Source organism: Molothrus ater, chromosome 4 (assembly GCF_012460135.2).
Source record: "Molothrus ater isolate BHLD 08-10-18 breed brown headed cowbird chromosome 4, BPBGC_Mater_1.1, whole genome shotgun sequence".
In the NCBI taxonomy this organism is placed as follows: domain Eukaryota; kingdom Metazoa; phylum Chordata; class Aves; order Passeriformes; family Icteridae; genus Molothrus; species Molothrus ater.
The window spans coordinates 8,724,175-8,747,943 of record NC_050481.2 but is presented as its reverse complement, the minus strand read 5'-3'; the positions used below and the strand labels follow the sequence as shown (position 1 = coordinate 8,747,943).

Genomic DNA, 23,769 nt, shown 5'->3' with positions numbered 1-23,769 from the left:
CAGGTCATCTTCATTTACTGTGGTACCTCAATGAATCGGCTCCTTCTTCATCATCCTTAGCTTCCCTCCTCTATTCATATTCCTACGCTCCTTGTCAGCAGAATTCCTCTGCTTCCTTCCCTATTCCAGTTTTCAGATGGGCTCTATCCCCAGATGAGCTCTTTTTTTCAGAACTGCAGGGGTCCAGGTCTTACTCTTGACCCTTCTGTAGCCGAGTCAATAAACTGTATTGCCTAACTGAGAACTGACTCTTGACTCTCACAAATTTTCCCACTGAAAGGTCTTGAAGAATGTTGAAGCATTTCCCCAAGTACAGATGGCAGTGACACTGCTTCCTCTTGAAATCTTAGAGAGTTGCAGAAAGCAAAGATTAAAAATAATGTATAGTACTAACTATTGAGCAGCTCCACTAATGATATATTTGATCATCTCTCTCAATTTCTGCTTATCATTGTGATTTTTTTAATAGCAAAAGCCACATGATAGATCTTGCAGAGAAGGCTTTTGATAAGCACAAGTGAGGGTAAACTTGTCTGACTTTCATTGACATGCTGTGTGCTAGAAGCATTTGATTGCTGTTCCCATCTGGGCCAAAATTCTCCCTGCATCTTTAAATATATTTATATACAGCAAAGTAAAACAACTCCCATGTTGAACTAGAGTTATTAAAATATTTTAAATATGCTTTGAAATGTACTTTGTTGTACTTGTCTCCATAGAATCATTTTGGTTGGAAAAGGCCTCTAACCTGTAAAATCATCAAGTCCAACCATGAACCCAGCACTACCAAGTTCACCACTAAGCAATGTCCCTAAGGGCCACATCTAGAGCAATAAAGGACAAGTAATCAGTTTAAAAGCAGTGCAGGAAAAAAGAAAAAAATGGAGCAGTGGAACATAGCAGAAGTTTTGACACGTTGTCTTTGTAAGAATAATATATATTTTTTAAGATAAGTTGATTGCAACTTTTAAGTAAAGCTAGAGGGGAATTTGGTATTTTGTACTTCCACGAATAATGCCAAGTGTAAGAGGTCTCTGGAGAGCTGGGGAACTTAAAAAGTACTGTATAAGTAGTGACTTAATCATCTCAGCAGCTGGTATGCAAAAAGGAAATTACTTTTCCAATTACTTTTCCAGGATTGTGTTCTTAAATATTTAAATATACGTGCACACATGAGGAACATGGTGTATATAAATAATCCTAGTCACTTTAGTATGTGATAAATTTATACAGATGCTCAGGAGAAATGGATGTCAGATCTGGACATGAAAATGCTGTTCTATGGAGGAAACAACAGGAGTGATGATTAAGTTTCTGCTGAGGATCAAGGAGAACTTGCCAATGTTTTCTGACAGGCCTTGCATTGATGCGTGCCACAGCTGCATTTCCATCTCCAGCAGTGTGACTATTGCTCTCCTCATGCAGAGTTTCCATCCTGAACAGTGCCACTGCCCTGTCACAGCCACAGTGCTGGCTCTGAAATTGGGTTCTGGAAGTCTGCAGTGGTTTCTTGGAGAAATGGCTGCCAAGCTGACAGGAGAGCAGGACACCGGTGTGGCGAGAAGGGGCAGGGTTTATTTGGGATATCATGGCAGAAATCTGCAAAAAGAAAGCGTTTGCTATAAGATGATTAGAAAGAATTTTCTGAACAAGGCTGCTAAAAATGGTTTTAGCTTGGGATCAATGTTTTTAGTGGATCTGCAGTTATCTGTTTGGATTATACAGTATGCCATATTCACCTGATATGTTTTTCTTTAAATAGAAACTTCATTAACAACAAAGAATATTTTAAAGTTCTAGTGAATCTAGTCCCATTGTTGCATTTTGGAGGGGAAGTTTAATGAGGTACTTCAGCTCTGCTTTGGTTTGATGGGCCTTTCAAACAGTCACTGTCAGTGCTGGCTGTACATGTTCACTACTTGTTTTGGGGAAGTAGATTTTGTTCAGTGGATGTTCTAACAGGCCTAAGTGAGAGGAAAGGATCACTGTTCCTGAATTAGAAATTTCTTCTGATGCAGTTTACACAATAAAAGAAACTTGTAGTGGTATGAAATTTAATGGTTGGGGTTTGTGGGTTTTTAATCTAGAGGTATTTCTCAACTGCTGTGTTCTATTAAACCACATGAGCTCTGGTTTGTTCCTCCTTGGGAAGAGGTGTACCTTAGCTACTAGGAGAGTTCCCAGTGTACTGTGAACTCTTAGAGAAGAAAGGAAAACAAACTGCAGCATTTAAAGCACTGCAAGTATGAAAAAACTGAGGGTGTCTGGAGATATTTTGCATTTGTATGTCACATCCTTTCCAGCATCCACAAAGTTGCAATAATGCATTACAGACTCACAGTATCATAAATTGTCTATTGCTACCTCCATTTCATTGACAGGGGGCTGAGATACAAAAATACTCATGTTTTTTTCAATTCATTCCGTGAGCTAGTTCAAAAATGGAAATACTGTTCCCCTTTTAAAAATTCTTATTGTGTTTCAAGTCAAAAAGGTGTCTTTTCCTCTCATAAAATAATACAATTTTTTTTTTTTTGTAACCCCCAGTAAGAGTTCTGATTTCTTTTTAAAATCAGTCTCAAAATATGTTTGTTTAATTTGTTCCCTAGTGACAAATACATCACAACCTCTCCAGGCAATATATGTTTCAGTGTCTCCCTGCACTTATCACTAGAAAAGTTTGCTGCAATTTAAATCTATTAATTCTGGTTCACAATGGGCAGGCAGAACAAATTACTCCTTTGCTTTGAAAGCGGTGGCCCTACTCCTCCTCAGCCTTCCCATCTGGAGATAAAACAGTTGCAGTTCTTTTGATCTTTCATTGTAGGCAGTATTTTCTAACCCTCTGATCACTCTCTTTGCTCCCTGCTGCTCTTTGCAGTTAACAACATTCTTGACGCGTGCCCAAACCAAGGTGCTGCCCTCAAGCCTCATGCCTTTTTAGTGATGAATACAGCAGAAGGATGACTTCACTTGTCTCACAGCAATTTCCTGTTGCACAGCAAATATGTTTGCCTTTTCCCCCCAAGAGCGACTTGGCACTGCTTGTCCTGAGCTGGAGACCTGTTTTTCTGTGGAAAGGCTTTCCTACCACTCCAGTCCCAGCCTGGCCTCTGTGTGCCCACCTGCACTTGTCCCAAGACGTTTGGTTTGCAGTTTTACAATCAGGCTGTCTTCATCCCTTCCAGAATGGACAGATAGAGCTCACAGGAACATAAAGCACGGGGTCCACCTAAGCCATCGTTACTGCAGCCATCACCATCATCAAATATCTACCTCTACACATTCTTCAAATGTTTTTCTTGCCTACACCATTCTGGGATGTTTGTCACCATCCAAGGCTGATCTTGTTGGACTGTATTCACTTGTTCTCATACCAGAACATTATCCATGGCGTAGATACCTGTCCCTTGTTACTTTCACAAGGCCCTGGAAGCCAAGGCATTTTGATCTCCTCCTGTGTCTTGAGTGCTGTCAGTAACAGGACATTGTGTGTTTGCTATTTTCCTGGGCTGGGGTCACGGCAAAAAAAGAGCAAATAATTATCTGCAGCATCTGGCAGGTGATGAACAGGTGTTGTATTTTCCTTTATTTCCCATTTATCTTCAGAGTTTTCACTCAAGACATTCTATGTGACGTCTTACTCAAATGAAAGCGAATGCTCTCATAAATATGTGGTGTATTCCATTGCTGCATTCCCGAATCCTTGCTGAATCCGTTGCAGGGGCCATGCTACAGCCGCTCACGCTGGGCCTGCCCTCTCCGTGCCGTCGGTGCCGGCCATTCCCTGCGGGCCTGCCCTCTCCGCGCCGTCGGTGCCGGCCATTCCCTGCGGGCCTGCCCTCTCCGCGCCGTCGGTGCCGGCCATTCCCTGCGGGCCTGCCCTCTCCGCGCCGTCGGTGCCGGCCATTATCTCCGGGCCTGGCCTCTCCGTGCCGTCGGTGCCGGCCATTCCCTGCGGGCCTGCCCTCTCCGCGCCGTCGGTGCCGGCCATTCCGTGCGGGCCTGCCCTCTCCGTGCCGTCGGTGCCGGCCATTCCCTGCGGGCCTGCCCTCTCCGTGCCGTCGGTGCCGGCCATTCCCTGCGGGCCTGCCCTCTCCGTGCCGTCGGTGCCGGCCATTCCCTGCGGGCCTGTCCTCTCCGTGCCGTCGGTGCCGGCCATTCTCTCCGGGAAGCCGCTCCCCAGCCGCGGTGCCGCCGCCGGCCCCCAGGTGGCGCCCCTGCAGCGGGGCCCGCCGGGCGCAGCGCCCGCAGAGCGGCGGGCGGGGCCGGGCCGGGCCGGGCCGGCGGCGCTCCCGCTCCTCGGGGACAGCCCCAGGGGCCCGGCACACGGCGTGCGGGCCGCTCCGGGAACATCCAGCCCGCACCTTGGCTGAGGCTCCCGGCGTGTGCTCCTCAGGGCTCGTTTCCCTGGAGCCGGGCTCGGCGCTGCGCCGCTGGTTAAAGGGCATCCCGGGCCGGGCGTGCCCGCTGCCGGCACACGGCCGGGAGCGCTGCCCGGGACAGCGACGCCAGGGACAGCAGGGACGGCATTCCCAGGGCTCGTCCCGCCCCGCCGGGCGCTCCCTCCGGCCGCAGCCAGCGCCTGTGCAGCGGAGCGAGCGATGGTGGAGCGGGAGCGGATCTGGAAAGGGCCTGCTGGTGATGGGAGGCTGGAAAGGCCTCAGTGCTCCTGCTCCGCGCTTTGGGTGATGCGCGGAGGCTGGAAAGGCCTCAGTGCTCCTGCTCCGCGCTTTGGGTGCTGCGCGGAGGCTGGAAAGGTCTCAGTGCCTCAGTGCTCCTGCTCCGCGCTTTGGGTGATGCGCGGAGGCTGGAAAGGCCTCAGTGCTCCTGCTCCGCGCTTTGGAGGGCACGCCCGTCCTGCAGGATTTACACTTCACTTGGTGCAAGGGATAAAATAATCAAAAAGGCTGGATTCAGGAAGGAGATCAGAATTAAGGAGTCGCTGATGAGCCAGACTTGTCCGTGGTGTTCTCCATGAATTTCCTAGCAGTGTTGTTAGCAGTTTTGGGAAGAGGGTTGTCAGTGGCAGGAGGCTGTATGTGTGTTAGGCAGCAGTGGGATGCAGCCAGAGTGGATCTGTACAGTCAGTCTTGCTGGTGCTGCATGACCTTGCTATGTGCTTTTCAGGATATATCACTTTGTGCTGGCTCTGGTCTGGAGCAGTGGACTGAATGTCCAGTAATGGCTGGAACACATCTTCCAGTTTTGCTTCATTTGAAATTAATCCAGCTTCAAACAGCTCCACGGATTGAGCAAGCCAGGATGAAACTATGAGGACAAATCTCTTCAAAAGCACACTCCTCATACAAAATGAAACAGTAGTGCCAAGGCACTCTGTGCATATTTTTTATCATCAGACCTACAATGCTTACTTGCTTTTAGTACTGTGGATGTAATTCATCTATTCCATGAAGTTCAGCAGGACTGCTGCCCCAATGCTTGCTAATCACCCTGTGATCAGCTGGGATAGAACAAGGGCTTTCCAAGAACAGCATGGGCCTTTGTGGATTTTGGAATGCAGATACCTGCATCTCTTTCCAAACCTGAGATCAAGACCACATAGTGGTTATTTAAAGTGAAAAGAGTAAGATTTTTAGATGACTCTGTGTAAAATACACTGCCTTTTTTGCCCCTTTATTCCTCCAGCAACAGCTTAAAACAAAACAACAAAAAAAAAGGCAGCAAGTAAGAAAAGTGCAAGCCTGCCTTTGAAATTTCACAGAATTTCAGATATATCCCTCTTCCCCGTGCTGAGCAACATTATAACTACCTATAGAATCCACCACAATTGAACAGTATGTGTATCATTTCCATTCAAAATTTGGAAATTTCAGTGTGATTTCCCAGGCTGAACAAATCTGAACCCTGCTCTAAGTACAAACACATGAGTGTTCACAGTTTTAATGTTTTCATCACAATGTAGACATAGTCGAATAAAACAAAGACTTAAAAAACGTGGGATCTGTTTTGATTTCTGAAGAGCACTGAATTCTGTGCTGGAGTGAAGGGATAAGTTCTTCTATAACATTTGCTTTTAACAGGGGGTGCTTACAGTTGATGTGGATTTTTGTATTTGAAACTGGAATTTGGCCAGTGGAATTACCCTGAATCACAGAAAGCAGAGATGGAAAAGCCCTGTTACATCATCCAGCCTTTCTCCTTCTGCTGTAGGATTATTGTGTACCAACCACCTCAGTGCTTTTTCCAGTGTCGTTTTAAAAGTCCTCAGGGATATGCCATGCACATTCCTTCAGGCAAATACTCCATAACTTTCTGTATTTTACCATTAGGAGTCTTTTCCTGCAATTTGACCTAAATTTCTCCTTTCTTAAGTACATTCCTTTTGCTGAAGATTTATTACCTTGAAGCACTCTAAGTAATTCCAGTCAGTCTTTAGTATTGATGTCTCTAACATGCTTGTTCTTTCCTAATGCTTTGTCCTTTAATCAGAGCAGCTATCCATGACTACCCTGTGTCTTTACAGTCTTACACCTCTTCTGCTTTGGTCTGTAGGCTACTAAGGATTTTTGCACTGTTTATTGCACTTCCACCTTAAGTTCGTTTTCTTAAGAGTAACTTTTACAAAAGTGACTTTTTCATGGTTAACCTGCCTGAAATTGCAGAGTTTTTTCTGAAGGAAAATTGTAAAAATGCTGTTATAATAGTTATTATTTTTCAAAGATGTACAGATAGAAGTAAAAGATTGTCTCTAATGACCAAGCTGTGGCGCAGGTTGCCGCCCAGAAAGGTTGTGGAGTCTCCATCTTTGGTGATAGTCAAAAATTATCACAAAAAAACTGTCACAAAAGTCAGCACACCTCTGAGCTGGTGGCTTGGAGCAGGGGACTTGGAGCAGACAATCTCTGGAAGTAACTCCTGACCTCAGCTATTCTGATTCAGCTGGCAAAGGACATATCTGGCACTAACAGTGGTCAGTACCTGACAGCATCCTCTTGAGCTCACACAATCTATTGTTACTGCTTTGTAAGTAACATAATGAGCTCTAGGAGACCCTAAACATTTTTGTTCATTTAAGTCTGCTCAGAGTTGGAAGCCTAAGAAATGTCCTTTAGCAAATCCTATAGCTAAGTCACTGGGAATCACAAATTGCTTAAAATGCAGAAGTCAGATGAGCTTGCTCCTTCCAGCAGGTCAAGATTAGAATTTTGAGGTCCATCCTTGAAGGTGGCCAATTGGAAATTTGCATTCATCTTCAGGAATACTAATAGGGAATTAATTTTCAGAGGTTATCAGAAATTGAATTGAAAAGGCAGAACAAAGAAGTAGCCAGTCCAGGTGTGTATCTGTGCCCACACGGCCTCCCCTGCTACTTCACACTTTGCTCACAGGCCTCAGGACACCATCGAGGTTCATCATGAACTTTGGTGACTGGCAGCTGTGCTTTTGCTGTTTGGAAAATAAAGATCCTGCGGTGCCAGTGAAGTTGACAGGAGCCAGCATTCAGGCAGGGCGCTGATCTGCAGCTCCTGTCCCTGTGGGATGCACAGCCCCCGGCACAGCGCTCTGCGGGCAGCCAGGGAGGGAGGGAGCGGCTCGGGAAGGTCACTCCGAGCAGCACCCGATCTAGGCAGGGAGGCCTTTTGTCCCTTAAACAGATGGATTTCGGGCAGGGAGGCTGAAATACCCAGTCCTCAGAGTATCTCTGAAGGCCATCTTGGAGGTGAACTTTGCTGTGTGAAAGCCTTGAAGGTTTCTTATTGAGAAACGTGTCGTCGTGAATGGAGCATTTAGAGGTCTGTGATGGCGAGGTGGGTTTAACCAAACTTAGGCCATTGCTTCCTTGGAATGTTGCTCTCTCTTTAAGTTGTGCTGCCATGAGTAGGAAGGGCCTTGTGGGTGTCCCTGTGGCAAAGCCCGTGGGTTCCCAGATCCTGGGGGCTCCCGAGGCCGGGCCTAGCTCAGGGCAGGGCGCTGCTCCTTGCCCTGCTCTCCGCAGCCCTTGGCAGCTGCTTGTAATGACACAGGGCAATGCTTGGCTGCAGATCCGCCGCTCTCGAGGGCTCTCCGGAGATGGAGAGAGTGAAAAAACGGTGGCACAGAGCGAAGGGGAGGGGGAAAGCCTGATTATTCCCCATTTAAACTAGCTGCCTTGTTAAATCATGACATATTTCTGAAAGTCCCTTGATAGATGGAGATCCTAAATGAAATCAGATGAAGGAAGGAGCACATTCAGATGCCAAGAACTCATGCCACAAAAGATTAAAACTTCTGAAACAAAAAAACACCCTCTAAAACTCTCTGGAAAGATATTTGTTATTTATTTTGCTACTCTCTACCAAAAAAAAAAAAAAAATAGGCTAATTTATCTCTTTTGGAAAGAAAAAATTACATCGAGCTAACATATTGCAATGACTATTTTTGGTCTTACCATTTAAAATTATGGAGTTATAAATAGAGCAGTGTAAAATGCTGCTATTTTGGTTCTCACTGGGGTTCACACAATCATTTGCTTTGCTTTCTATCATTGGATTAAACCCTCCACTCAGTGCTGTTTCTTCTTTGAATACAGAGGATTCATCATTTTTTGATTTTTAAGCAGCCAAATCAATTTGTATTTGAGATTTTTTTGCTGACACTAGACCTTAAGCTATCTATTGTTTTTACATCACCTCAAGTCTGCCAAAAGAATTGCAAAAGTTTCAATGAAGGTGGCTCAGTGAAGGTGTTGGTTTTGCAGTGAAACCCAGAATGAGGCAAATTTTGTCTGGCAGTGGACATTGTAACAAAAGCTCTGGTTATAAGGCTCAGAACATTTGTAATGGAAGTGGCCAGTGAATCCTAAATAGCAACAGAATATATTGCTATGAAATGGGTGTACCTAGAGGGGGGAAATAGTATCCCACTCAGGATAGAAAAGCAGCAGCTCACTTGGAGCTATTCTCAGACGTTAGAGTCATTCACCCGCTCCCTGGTCTCTGGTGGCATCCCTCCAGATTTTGGCCTCTCCAGGCAAGTGTGATTTTTGTTTGTACCGGATGAAGCAGCCCGGGTGCATAGAGAAAAGGTGGGCAAAGCTACCTGCTGTGCGAGATTGCATTTAGGGGTGCAGCAGAACTGTGACTTGCATATGCTTGAGATTTGTCTTTCTCAGATGTGACAAACTTCTTGAGGCCATCCAGGTGAGTTATCCTCCATCACCAAGGGTTGCCTAGTCACATCAGCAGCTCTTTCAAGCAATGGCTGTGCTGGGTGTGGATCCTAACGTGTTTCTAGGGAAGTGCAGCTAAGCTTGGGACTGGGGGATGGCTCAGGGTTGTGATGGCTGCTTTACTACCAGAGTACAGTGGAGGATATTACAACTGGGATGCTCTGGACAGGCTTCTCAGGTGAACTTTGCTCTTTGAAAGCCTTAAAGGTTTCTTACTGAGAACATGTAATTGTGAATTGAGCATTTAGAGGTCTGTGATGGCGAGGTGGGTTTAACCAAACTTAGGCCGTTGCTTCCTTCTTTCTCTCACTTCACACAAGTGTGTAAGAAAGAGTATTAGGTACCTCTAATGGACCAAAGTCTAATTTAATTTACCCACTCTAAATACACATATTTTTTACATATGATAAAGGAGTAACCTCACAGCTTTCAGTAGAATTACCCCAGAGAATCGCACCTCCAAAGCCTCTCCCAAGTGTCTCCAGATGTTTGTTAAGGTTTTCCTAGATCCTGGCTCCTACTTACCCAAACCAAGAACTTGTTGCTGTTCCCATCTTAGTAGGCATTAGGTTTCTGTGGAAATCAGGCTGTAGAGGGGAAAAGCTGATCCCAACATAAAGACAAGATTTGGTCAAGACCTAGGAAAACTCTTGCAATTTATATCTCATTGGGTTACCTGCACAGATGGGAGGGAAATAGGGATCTGTAGCTCATAAACCTGTGTTTACTCAGGTGAATAAACAGCCTAGTTGTTGGAGACCAAGAACTGCACCTTCACATCAGAGCAACACAGCTTATTTTATGGCAGGACTTATCTCAGGCATGTACTATCATAGACTGTTTGACCCGGGGACATTGCCTTTGGTGGGACTTTTGCCTTGAAAAACTTGTTATATTTAATAACATTTCCCAGACAGTTAAACATTCAAAGGTACCTTTATTAGCTATACCTTGCTCAGAAAAACACCTGACACAACAAAACCTCTTTGGCATCTGACAGCTTAAAAAGCAGATGGATTTTTTTTTTTTCTCAGCTTAAAATTAAGATGCTCATGGACTAAAATTTCTAGTAGAACGCATTCTTAAGAGCAGCTTTTAAACCTGTACAAATAGGGAGTAAATGGGAGCAGTCCCAGTTTTTTAAATGTAGGAACAGTATGGATGCTGACAGAGGTTTATAGGGTTTGGAGATGAATTACTGTTTCTGTGCATCAGGCATTAATGAAATAATTTGAAGATATAAGAGAAGTTCTGCTCTTAGTGGTGGGAGAAGATGATACTGCTGAAATGGTCTGAACTTAGTTCATACAATACTTCTTTTATTAAAAATGTCTATTAAAGACATCTGCTGGAAGTCTGTAACACTGATTTAATAGGGAGAAAAATTAACAAAGTTCTTTAGCAATTCTGTCTTCAGTGTAATATTATGAACTTTTAAAAGAGGGTTTATGTGTGCTACATAATTAACTGAAGCTCTGCTCGTTGAAATCAGGCCCACAAAACTTGTTTTTTCTTGAGATCATGCTAGGTTTTTAAAACAAATATTTAAGATTACACAAGAGAATGAATATACTTTCACTTTCTTTAGGATGTTTAAAGGCAATCAGGGCAGGTAGAGAAATATTTCTAAACACCTATTCTCTCACTTACAGTATGTGACCTCTCTAGCAGTGTTGTAGTGCAACAAAAAAATTACCAGCTTCCTCCACTAATTCATTACTAGAGAAGGAAAATCACCTCCCAAGTGACTGAATTACAACCTGTAATAAAACACCCAGCACTTTATACTGGCTTTGTCAGGGCTGAAGGATATGTCTTTAGTCATGAGAGAGACTGGGGGCAGGCAAAGGTGGGAATGGCACAGATCATGGTCTGGAAGAAAAGCTTCCTTACAGGAATTAAATGCTGAGTTTAAATGAATCCCATTGTTGCCTAACTGTAGATGACATTGTGGAGTTGTTATTTTTTTTCCCGAACATAAATGATAAAGATTAAAGTAATAAAACAGTTGGTATTTTATCACTCTAAATTTGGAGAGGCCTCATGTTTTCGACACTTGTAGCCTTGATGAATCTTTAGGCAGTTCTGCCAGTGATAAAAGGAATAACTCACCACTGCCAGAGAATTTGGCTGTTCCATCAGTGACACGAGATAATTCCATGGTGGCTGCTGCAGTTTCTTCGTGTCCATTTTGACTGAGGAGTGATAACTCAGGCAATGAGTTATTTGGCATCAGCCTCCAAGACAGTCTTTTTTCTTCTTATAAATCCTGCAGCACCTTTCAGCCACCCATTTTTAAATAAGACTATAGTGGGTTAGGTTCTAATGTCAAAGGATGGTTAAAATAGATTTGCTGCCATTCTTCTTTGTTTAATTTTTCTTTTTTTGTAAAATTACATTTCCTGAAGTGGTATTGGGAAAGTGAGAGGTGAACTGAAAGACTGCCTTGATTTTACAACCTAGCAGTGTGACAGGGCATTTCTTTCCTCGTGGTAGTGACACTGTTTCTTCCTAAGGGAGGACCACATTGTCCAAGAATCCAGAGGGGGAAAATACACTAACACCAGCCTGACTTTTCTACAATGGAAAAATTGTGCGAGATTGTGCAAGGAGGCGGGTGGTTGTACTGTAAATTTGGTAAACAACAGGTAGAATTATGCTGTGAAACGGACAGGTTTGCACATTTGGGTTTTTTTCAGTTCTATCCAAAGATTTGGATGGAAACAGCAAGAGTTTCCTTGCTCTAGATTTCCTAGAGTTTTATTTGGAGGATTCCCCACACAACAGGATGACTGAGGAGTGTTAAACACAATCTGAAGAGCTGCAAAGGTGATGGGTGCTTGGGACATCACTTTCTGAGCATCTTTTACTCTTTTTAGTGAAGTAAATCAGTTAAATCCTACAGAAATAGTTGCAGCTTATATTTCTATTAAGCCAATCAATCTCTTGTGTTTCTATCTTTTTTTCACTTTGGCTCTTAATTTTTAGACAAAGCAGTGACTCAAAACTATAGGTGAGTTTTACAGTATTTACACCACAGGCTCCAAGTTAGAATCCATATCCTTTTAAGGCAGATGTTGTTTAACCCAATGTAAGGATGCAGTTCCTTCTTGAAGGTGTATCTGAAAACCATCTGCATCAGGCATGTCTTGATTTATGTCAGCAGATGAAAGAGACCACCTTTTGTCAGTCCCATTTAAACCCTGAAATGACAGTGCGTCGTGTGGTTGCTTTCAAAGGATTCTAGCTCTACAAAGTTGAGCATTTGTCAAAGAAAATAACAATTATACATAAGGAGAAAAACTCATCACAAAGCATTTGTATGTACAGAGTCAAAAGGCTCCTCACTGGCCTGAGGTAGCTCAGTGAGTGTCACCTCGGTTAATTTTGGATGGGAGGTTCCTCTTAGTCACCCAAAGCAACTGAGAGAGAACAGGGTTGACAGATGAGGGGTTGCCTTTCTTCGCTTTTCTCTCACTCTTATTTTAATCCTTTTCTAGTTTTTTTCACTTTCATGTGTATTTTTAGGTTTTTATTTGTATTTTTTATTGTTCAGGTTGGGCTCCCTCATGAAAAAGAAGGACTTGCACTCTTCTTCACTGTCTTGGGAACAGGCTGATTACTTTTTGATTCCAAGTAGCACTGTGGAATTCATGGCAACAGGTGGGACAATGCTGATGGCCTTGGCAAACTGCAGGGCATGTCTGAGATCCAGAGCCACCTGCTATACTCAGGGGCATTCCTGAGAGCTCTTCTGGTGCAGAAGTAGAGTCCTCCCTGTCCTCCTGCACTGACCTTGGTGTTTGCAGAGCTGTTTCTCTCACGTATTTTCACTCCTCTCTGTGGCTGCAGTTGTGCAGGGTTTGTGGTTTCCCTTTCTTTCCTAAACACATGAGCCCAAAGGCATTGCCACCATCACTGATGAGCTCAGCCTTGGCCACTGGTGGGGCCATCTTGAAGCTGCTTGGCATTGACTCCATCAGACACAGGGGAACCTTCTGGCAGCTTGTCACAGAAGCCACCACTGTAGCCCTCCCCTTCTACCAAAATCTGGGCACACAAAGCCAGCACAAAGAAATCAGGGAATTTATCCTTCCAGAGTCCTTTGGGGGTATTCAGGGAACTTGGCAGAGACTGTCTCTAAAACTGACATACCTGGAAGGTGTAATGGTACAAAAAGCAGGTGAATCCAGATGAGAAGGATTTACCCATGAATTCTAAGAAAACTCAGGGATGAAATATCTGCTAAAAGCAGCATGTAACATCTCTTCACTGTTCCTCAGCACATGAAAATCAGGTGTCAAACGTGCTGTCCATCATTAAGAACGGTTCAAGGGTATCCAGCAACTTAAAACTGACATCTGTTCCAGGTGAATGACTAGATATTGCAAGAGAGAGAATTAGCATCTACCTGAGTAAATATTATCAGTGAGATTTAATAAAGCTCTCAGAGTTCTTCTGATGGGGTCAGAGAGATATAAATGAGGATCATCTGACTGATACAGTCAACTCAGGTTTTTAAAAGACATCTGACAGAACTTTGTAATTAAGGTGTTTTAGGAAAATCAAGCAACACAAAACTGTCACTGGCATAAGAAGGAAGGTGCTGAAATGGATAAGAATATGATTTTAAAAATGGGATCATAAGATATACCATGACTGGATGGAAGAAAATGGTCAGTTCTTGCACAGGAGGGAGAGCACAGGCAGAATTCCATACTATTCCATATATTCTCAAATGTCCTGAAGAAGGGAGGTTATCAGCAAGGTGACAAGGCTTTGCTGCCTATAGGAGCTTATGCAAGCCACTTGGGATGAGGAAGACTGCACAGCCTACAGCAAGATTAACTGTAGAAAAAGCAAGGTGCAATTCAGTATAGATAATTGTAGAGTGGTACATTTGGGCAAGAATAGTCCAATCCTCACATCTTGGATAATTTCTAAGCTGACCCAAAGGTCTTGAGGAACAAGACCTTTGCATTATGGTAAAAAACCCTGTAAAAATCCAGGGTTCTGGTCCATTTCTCTAGGACAGGATACTCCAGAACTGAAATTATTTGGAGATGACCAAGGATGGTCAGAGGTATATTATGATTGCCATTACAACCCATGCAAGGAACCCATCCATTGAATATCCATTAAACATGAGGGGTGAAGGTGAGAAGGGGTTTGCAACACTGAGAGCTCTGGAGAAAAGCAGAGTGGGATTGACTTTTTCCTGACTCTTCTAATGCAAGCATGAAGGCTATTGGAAGACAGTAAGATCTTCATTCAAAACAAACCAGAGGAAGTGGATCTGTGGTGGTACTCCTTAAATGACTTCCTGGGTCAAGGAATTTGTAAAGAGGCACGGAGAGACTGGAAAAAAACTTTGGAAGAGATGCTGTAGAGTCCACTAACTAGATAAATCACATAGTCTGACCTGAAAATATTTGAAGGCTGTGAGGCAGGGTGTCCTCACAGTGTTCTGTTTTTTCCTGAATGTCCACTCCCATGGCTACTGTGGGAGATGGAGCACTGTGCTACATGGACCTGTGGTCTTAACCAGTAAGTTCATATATAATCTTCTCAATTTACACCAAAGTCAGAATTAAATAAATGAAATTATGAACAGCTTAAATATATTTATGGCTTTCAAGCTGCCTAAGTAAATGTAATGTTATGAAAATTTAGGAACTTTAAGAACCTAATCCACCACTTTGTTCCGTGGAAAAATCAATTACTCTGGTGTCCTTAGTGACAAATTTGTCTTACCAGTTCCTAAAGCTTTCAATGATAGAGACTCAATGGCCTCCTAAGTAATCTATGTAAGTCTCACTATTCATACTATGAGAAGGATTTTTTCCCTGTCTAACTGGAATCTAATCAGCTGTTGTTTTCTGCAAACCCTTAGCTGCGAGCCTGAGCTAAGATTGGAGGTGTCCTAGACTTCTGAAGAATGTTTTCCAGTAACTTCCACGACTCTGGAAGAGCCTGAACACAGGCTTGCTTTTTAATGTAGCTCACAGTTACTTGTTTTTTAGCTTGGTTAACATGACCGAGCGTGGTCGGGGATTATTTCTATATCCTTTTACTGTTTTTCTTGTTATTCTAATGTCTTATCTCTTTAGCATCTTCTGGCTTCAGGTAAGCTTTCCCTGAGCAGTACTTTCTAAACACAGCATGTTTTGAGTTAGCTGCAGCAAAACCCATTTGAAAGGTGTGTCTACAGAAAAAGTGGAACAAAAAGATTTCTTTTAAAATATTACTGAAAACCAGCATGTAGTGTTTTCTTTCCTGGAAAGTCTAATTCTGGTTTTGCCTGTAATTCACTGAACTGTATGTGTTTGAGATGAAATGTTTGAGCTTTCTTACATGATGCTGCTCAGTTCAAGCCAACTCTGCTTCTTGCAAATGATCATTAATTGCATTCCCCATTCTCCAGGGACCTGATTTGACAACAGGGTTCTGCCTGGCAGAAATGCTAAGCACCTACAGACGCAACTGAAGTTGATGTGGGCTGCTTTTCTAAAACATGGTGTGCTCTGAGTTGTGTAAGCCTTTATGAAAAATCAGCTCAATTAGGGCACTTAGCAAAACCTCTTAAGCTTAATTTCCTTGTCCTCGGTCTCCACTCTCCAATGAAGGGACATTGTCTTCTCACGTGCCATCAATTGTGGAAATGAGTTTGTTGGTACCAGTGAAACATTGGAGCAGGAGTGATACCCATTCTTAGGAGATGAATGTCTGTGAGCTGGGTTTAAATTAATGAAAACCCATGAGGTGATATGAGGATCTGACAGGGGAAAAAAAATTTATTAAATATGCTCCTCACTGGTGAGAACTGATGATTCTTTGTATAGAATAAAACAAACATCCTGTGAAAAACCAGTGTGTAACAATGTATTTGGAGACTTCATGGTGCTGTGGATTGTGCAAGGATTGCACAAGTGCTTTGATTTTGGTGGTTTCAAACTCATTGCAAGGCTACAAGCTCAGTGATGGACTTTCAATACAGGTTTGCAAATGTATGTGATATAGAGGTTTATTTGTAGGTTGGAGAGTCTAGCAGTTTGAACGAAACAACGCTGTTGTCAGTCAGCACACTGGCCCAGGGAAGAAAATACTGTATTTCTTTTTCTTGAAGACGGAGCTTACAAAAAATTACCACTATGGAAAATTACCCTTTATTCCTAGTTCCCTGTAATTTAAGAATTTGTAAAAGTGTTCCTATTTGAATGTTGAACTCGATTGGTTATGCCAAGGATTGCAGAACAATTTTCAGTTTCCCATATGGAGGGGCATGAATGATAGTTTTCAGTAGCTTCAGTCTATCTTCTGGCTCAAAAAATTCAAAGTGATCATGTTCACATTGGAAGTCTAATAAATGGCTGGTATCTATACAGGAATTGCCTTGGAGAAAAAAAAATTAAAAAAAAAAAATCCCCTGACTGCTTCCTCATTACCAAAGCTGGGCATTTGATTTCAGTGCTAGGGGATTTTGTGCTTGTTGCCCTGTGAATTCAGGCTATTCATTTGAAATGAGGCAGTCATTACTGAGAAGCAGTGGGCTACTCAGTTTAAGAATGACTTAAAGTTTAAGAAATTTAAGTTTCTTAATGTATATTTCTGGTGAAAGCTTCAAGGATCCTCGAGAATCGTCTCTCTGAGATTTTTCCTAGTGTCTTTTCTTGTCAGCATGCTCTCCACTCCCCTGCCTCCCTCGGTTACTCTCTTGAGATCAGTGTGACAGATCAAAGGCTGACATGGGGCCTGTGCCTGAGTGATGACTTTCCTTTCCCCTCCAAGCTCTCTGCTAGCTCTCTTCATGGGTGTCTCCTACAGCTCTTAGCATCAAAACTAGACCTTCAAATTAACAGAAGGACATAACTGTGCCACATCAGAATTCATTCTATGAGTTCTTCCTCAACTGAGATGTATGGTAATAATACTCAAATGACAGGGTAGTGTGTGGACAACAATGCCCATTCATGGCATTTACTTTTCTTCTTTGTGTTCTTATTGTGGCATATCTGTAATCAGAACAGGAGGGAACAAGTCCACATTTTGCATTCCTTCCCCATATTTTTCCAGCCCTCATTCAGCAGAGTGCTTAGGTGTGTGTGTATCTCAATCCAATTGCCTGTCCTGTTATAATAACTGCTGAATTGGGGTTTCAGTATTGGTCACAACTGGAAAGATTATGTAAAAATTCTGATTTGGATTCCCCATGTTCTACAGCTTGACGTGTACAAGCTGGAAAATTTGTCTTGAGGGAGTTTTGGTTTTGTGTGTATTTACACAGAGTGATCACTCCAGTTCCTGCAGTGCCTCTGAATCTCTGCCTTTTGCAATTTGAACTTGCTTTCTTTGTTGCTTCCCCTTCCTCCCTTTATTGTTTTGTCCTTATGTTCCTCTGAAGCTTTGATGACTTTTTCCTTAACTATTTAGAGCAACTTTTTTTTGCTCCAGACTCAGTTCATCCCTGGAAGAATCCCTACATTTCTGGATGTTCTAACAGCTGTAGCTTGTACCCACCCCAACCGTCAGGAGAATTTTTGCCATGCTGTAGTGGGATTTCACACATACATTCATTCATGGAGGTTGTGGGGTTTTTAGATTTCAGTGGACCCTCAATATACAGCTTTGCTTTTACTGTTCTCCAAATGACATTATTATTATTATTATTACTATTATTTTTTGGCCAGGGATGCATTAGGCAACATGCACTTCAGTAGCTTGTGGTAGCAACAGAAGCACATTTGGTTTGCTGTTAGGTAGCACTGTGTCCAAGAGAACCTTCAGCAGAAATCCTCTGAAACCCTCTTGAATATATAAGAAAGCTGCTCCTTGCAGACCCAAGAAGTTCAAAGTTACCCAGTGAACCCACGGTGTGGCTGCCCTAGGTTTGCCTTCCAGCAGACGCCCATTTCACCGTGTGATTTAGACATAAACCATTTAATTCTAGTAGGAGCTTTCAGAAAGGTTTCTGCCCAGGTGGCCACTCTGAAGGTTAGTCTCTTGCCCAGGATGGTTGGCAACTTGCTGTCACAATGATTGGAGTTTCCAAGCTGACTGGCAGTGCCAGGCACTGAAGTGTGGTTTCTAATAGAGTGGGACCCCCATTTGTCTGAGCTCACAGTGGTATTTTTCATGTTGCCCATCCCCTGAATAACTGTCTAGCTCAGTTGACCAACTGCAGTGCTCTGCAAAGGCATATTTAATGTAATTTTATGGAGTCCCTCCCACTAATATGACTAGCTAGATTATCTGTAAGGCTGTGCTTGTTCTGAAACCACTATTGATTAAATGCTGAGATGAATTTTTTTTTAGAAGCTGTCATTGGAACATGCTTAGACTGCACTTGCTGTCAGCTTAACAGTCATGTTTCTGTGTCTTCCTCTAAATTCCTCTCCCAGCTGGGCTCTTTCATATCTTAGCATTAAAATAGTTCCTTCCTAATTAGACAGATCTCTGTCACGATAATCATCTCGAGAACGTATGCTGTATTTTCATACTGCGGTATCTTTTCACAGATCAGGCCTGTTTTATCGTTTTTCAAACTCCTAACTCACTGAATAGATCTCTCACCAGGCACTCATCTCCTGGAGCTGGTAATTAGTGTCCTGTCAGCTGATAGCAGTAGGCATTACTGTTCATCTGCTGCCATCAGCAAGTTCATCTTAGATCATTTCGAATTCTGGTAGATTTGATTCCTTTCGAATTCCACTTGGGAAGGTGGTATTCCAAAGCTGATGTGCAAACAGGGGAAAAAAGCCTATAGAGCAAATAAACACATTTGTGAGTGCAAAGGGAATTTCCACAGAAGAGGTGTTTGTTGGTAAGTCCATGGTCACAAAAGTAAGAGCACACACAATCATGAGTGAGTCTGTGATTGTGTCTGACTACAGAACAGAGCTGTGTGCTCAAGGCTGTGAAGAGCATCTGTTTTAATGACAATAATCAGTAGTCAGAACAAAATTGAGATCTCTCTATTTCTTGTATTGCTCTTGTATTATACATTTCTATAATATAAGGAATTTGTTTCTTGTTTTTGTTTTTTCAGTCTCAGAGGCTTAGCAGAAGTGTTGTCCTTCTCAAAAATTGGATTTAAATAGTTCACTAAATAGCTTATTTTACTTTAGCTTTTTAGAAGCTGGTAATTGTTTATGTAAGTGTCCTTAAAAGAAATGATGCAAAAATGAACTGTGAAATCTTATCTCTGTTATGCTATTTTACCATTGCCGCTCAATACTTGGCTTAAAAGAAAAACCTTCCACGAGAAGAAAATTTTTAGTTAGCTCTTAGGTGCTGGAAGACAGCTGTAAAGTAACAGAGGACAACTGCCATTGTTTAATGAAATGAAAATTCTGATTCTATTGATTGTCTTTAGATATAGGAGGGAGTGCCTTATCTTATAAAAGATTGTTCTGTAGAATAATACAAGAATCACCACTGTGCTGTTAAAATGACTGGGGAAATAAATATATATTTGTTCAACTTTGCTTTAACTTCAGCCGATAAAAAAAATCTTTTAGCCAGAACCAAATGGGTTCTGAGTGTATTCAGAGGGAGGGGTTTTATTGGGGGAGTTCTGTGTTTTGCTTCTTTCTTCCTTTCTTTGGTTGGTCGGTATTTTATTTCCACAAAACCGGTGATTTGTTTGCAAAACTTCTAACACCAAGCACTGGTTACTCCGACATTTCTTTTACTCAAATCATCACCCTCGGGCCGTGCAGCCTGGCAGAACCAAGGTACGTAGCCGAGAGATGAAAAAATTCCTACATTTTTAACACAGCTTCCACTTAAAAATGACCACGTTGACAGCTGCCAAAGTGATATGCTGGGAGTTAAGGTGTGTTTGTGTGACTTCATAGAGACTGACAAATGCTATTAATTGCAGCCGTAGGGAAAGAAGACAACTTGTGTAAAATGCACCGAAAAAGCAGCCTGTGAGAAGACCGCTGCTTTTACACGTGTTTTCTGCCCGGTGGGTGGAATAAACGCTTCCTTTGCTGGACTCGAGTGCTCCGCACACGAGCTGCGGGCTGCAGGGGGCACTGCTGAGGAAGCCAAAAAGCGCTGGCTCCAGGTTAAACCTTCTGCACAGCCCTCTCCCTCCCTGGCCTCATCACAGTTTCCATTTATTATTATTATTATTATTATTATTATTATTATTATTATTATTATTATTATTATTATTATTATTATTATTATTATATTATTATTATTTTATTATTATTATTATTATTATTATTATTCCTGAAATTCCTTCCCCTCCTTCTTTTTTCCTCCTCTTTCTATTCTTACATCGAATCTTAACTATTCAGTCACCAGAGAAATTCAGTTACTAGAGAAATTACAACACATTCCCCCTACCCCGTCTTCAGATTGAGAGAGTCAATTACAAATCTCTGTAATTGACTCAGGACTGCAGTTTCCCCGCGTTCTTACGCTGCTTCTGAGCAGAGCTGTAATTTCCCCGTGCTGGTTCCGTGATAACCTAGTAAGTATTCAATGATCATGAAGAACTTCAAGTGAATTCACTGTGGTTCTCAAACTGATACCACAGAAAAGTTTTCTTTTCTGGGGAGAATATCTGTTTGTTAATCCCAGCGTAGGACAGGTACTAATTGCTATTTTTATTTGTCCACTATTATGTTCCATCTCAACATAGTCATGAATTGTGGCAATAGGCATGAAATCAACCCCAAATTTCATACTGCTGAGCATTTAAATAAGACAAAGAATGCTCTTTGTCACTGTATCTTAGAAATAGTATCCTATGCTAATCTGCAATGGCAAAAATGAAGATGGTTTAAATCAGATTACATTACCGATGCATGAGTTGCCAATTTTCGTTAAATCAGCTGCATGTTAGAGAACACGGGTGTCTCTCTGAGATAATTCTGTTCTATACAGATGTATTAAAAAACTGGAAGTGCATTTCTCACAGGGCTAGATAGAAAATAACACTCAACGACAATTGTGGGCGCAATAGCTTTGTCTGCAAAACGGAATAAAACTAGATTCCCGGGATGTTATTCTTGCTGCATTAATCACCCGCGCTCTGCATGGAGGCAGCCGCCGTTCGCTCGGACAAGCGCTGCTGCTGCCCGGCGTGTCGTGTTTCTCGTGTTGTTTAAAATAGAAAGTTCAGCCCCGTGCCGGGGAGGCGCAGGGCTCGGCGCTCCGCTCCCATCCATTATGCAACAGTTGCCGCGGGAGGGGAAGGCGGCACACGCCGCTCGCCCGCGGGCTCCGCCAGGCCCCGCCGCTGCCCTGGCCCTCGCTGCGGCCGCCGCCGGGCCCCGAGCGCCGGCCGGGAGGCTCCGCCCGCGCCCGCGGTGCGGGGAGGCCGCGGGGCCGGCAGGTGTCGGGCCCCGCTCGCTGCCGCCCGCCCCGCGCCGCCGCCGCCGCCGCCGCCGCCGCCGCCGGGGAAGCGCCATGTCCGCTCCTGGCGGGCCGCGTCCGTGCCGGGTTTTGCACCTTGTCCCCGGGCCTGCCTCACGGCCCGGAGGAGCCGCCGCCGCCGCCGCCGCCGCCGCTGCGGTGTTTGCTGAGCGCTCCTGTCCTGGTATCACTCCGCTGGCATGGAGGAGGAGGAGGTGGAGGAGGAGAGCATTTGATCATTGTGATGGTGGCAGGAGGAGCAGCAGCCGGCACGACAGAGCAAAGCGCTAGGCTGTATCAGCTCCGCGTTTGGCAGAGACTTCAGAGCGCTACTTTTTTTTTTTTTCTTCTTCTTTTTCTTTTTTTTTTTTTTTTTTCCTCTCCAGCTCGGTCCGGATTGTTCATGTGTTTACTTCCCCCAGCCCGAGGATTTGCTATTTAGGTTCCTGTTGAAATGCAACTGAGCAGCCAAAGTACTTTGCGAACACGGTGCGGCATAAACACCAAAACTTTTTTCTAGAAGGAAAATACAATAAGCAAGCGGCTTTTTGCCTGTCTTTTGATGCCGTGGAGTGCGAGTGAGTGTGCCGTGTGTACCCAGCGTGTGCCTGTGCTTGGATGTGTGTGTGCGAACGCGCGTGTGAACGGGTGTGTATGTGTGTGCATGTGGAGGGGCGCGTGTTTCTCCTTATCCATGGGGAGAGAAGGCTTTTGGCAAAATCTCCGGAAATCTCATGGAATCTGTTTTGAAATAATGGATTATAAAAAAGAAAGAGGAGGAAAGGACCTGGTCTGATATCTCTTGGAGTTTGCTAACCCGAACTGCTGCTGCTTAGTTTGTTGTGCTTTTTGTGTGCGTGTCTGTGTGTGTGTGTGTGTGTGTGTGTGTGTGTGTGTTTGTGTGTGTTGGTTGTGTTGCTGGCGATAACCTTTTAGCACCTTCTCTATTTCCCTCCCCCCTTCCCTCTCTCTTTTTAATGTTTTGGAGCCTCTCGAGAGGGATTGGCTGGGGGAAAAGAGAAACATTTGCTTGGGATCGCTGTTTCCCTGATACATGATGGTGCCCCTTCCCCCCCCCCTCGCCGGTTCTCTAAAAAGTATCCCATCAGGACCCCAGAGGAGACTGTATGTGTGAAGTGTAGGATAAAAAGTTCTTCCAAAATAGTGTGCACGGGGACGAGGATGGGGGATTTCGCAGCCCCCGCTGCCGCCGCGAATGGCAGCAGTATTTGCATCAACAATAACCTGAAGAGCAGCCTCAGCGGGGCCGGTGTCGGGGTTAGCAGCTCTCCCCACGGCCCTCCTGCCGCCGCTCCCGGTAACAATACCGCCGGTAGCGGCGGCATTCCCAAGCACAGCACGGTGGTGGAGCGGCTGAGGCAGCGCATCGAGGGCTGCCGGCGGCACCATGTCAACTGCGAGAGCAGGTACCAGCAAGCCCAGGCGGAGCAGCTGGAGCTGGAGCGCAGGGACACGGTGAGCCTCTACCAGCGGACCCTGGAGCAGAGGGCCAAGAAAACGGGCACCGGCGGCAGCAGCAGCAAGCAACAGCACCAGAGCAAACAGCAGCAAGATGCTGAGCCCGCCACGGCGGAGCAGAGGAACCACACGCTGATCATGGTAAGGGGATGCGGCCCGGGGGCGCAGGGGTGGCCGGTCCGCTCCGCGTCGCTGGCCGGGATGAGCTGCAGGTCGGCCCCGTAGCTTGTCAAGGGGGAACGGGGCTCGGCTCAACTTTGGCAGGGTCTCTCTTTGGCGGGACGCTTCGCAACTTCTCGCGGGCTGGGGTGGAGGGAGCGGAGAATTTATTTTTTTTTTCCCCGTCCCCTTCCGAAGGGTAGAAGTGCTCTGGGGTAAGGGGGAAGGAGCGGTGCCAGGCGTGCGCCTTGCCGAGAGCCGGGGGAGGGTTTTTTGTGCGTGTGTATGTGTGTATGTGTGTCTGTGTGCGTGTTTGGCCACGGCTGCTCCGTGCGGGGGGCTGGCCGCCTTTAAATCCCGCCGCGGAGGGAGGCGCACGGTGACTCCGCAGGCTGCAGGAAAAGTTGGCAGGTTTCTCGCTTGGGCTGCCCCGGCGTGCAGCAGCCCGGCTCCCCACGCGAGCTGAATCGCTTCCCAAAGTTTTCTCGGGATTTAAGGAGCTTAGCGAGGAGCGGAGGGGGGGGGAAGGGGCGGGCGCTGAGCCGGTAGAAGCGTAGCGGCAAGTAGGAAGCGGAGTTTCCCACTGC

At 44.5% G+C, this 23,769-nt stretch overlaps 1 protein-coding gene across 2 annotated transcripts in view; it reads left to right on the top strand.

The window, feature by feature from the left end:
• The first annotated feature begins 21,909 nt into the window (after positions 1-21,909).
• MAML3 (mastermind like transcriptional coactivator 3) overlaps positions 21,910-23,769 on the top strand; it is a 229,383-nt gene continuing 227,523 nt past the window's right edge. For both annotated transcript variants that reach the window (XM_036383029.2, XM_036383028.2), the window contains exon 1: positions 21,910-23,164. In XM_036383029.2, coding sequence (XP_036238922.2) covers positions 22,727-23,164 — 438 coding nt within the window. In that variant the 5' untranslated portion in view covers positions 21,910-22,726. The remainder of the gene's footprint in view (positions 23,165-23,769) is intronic.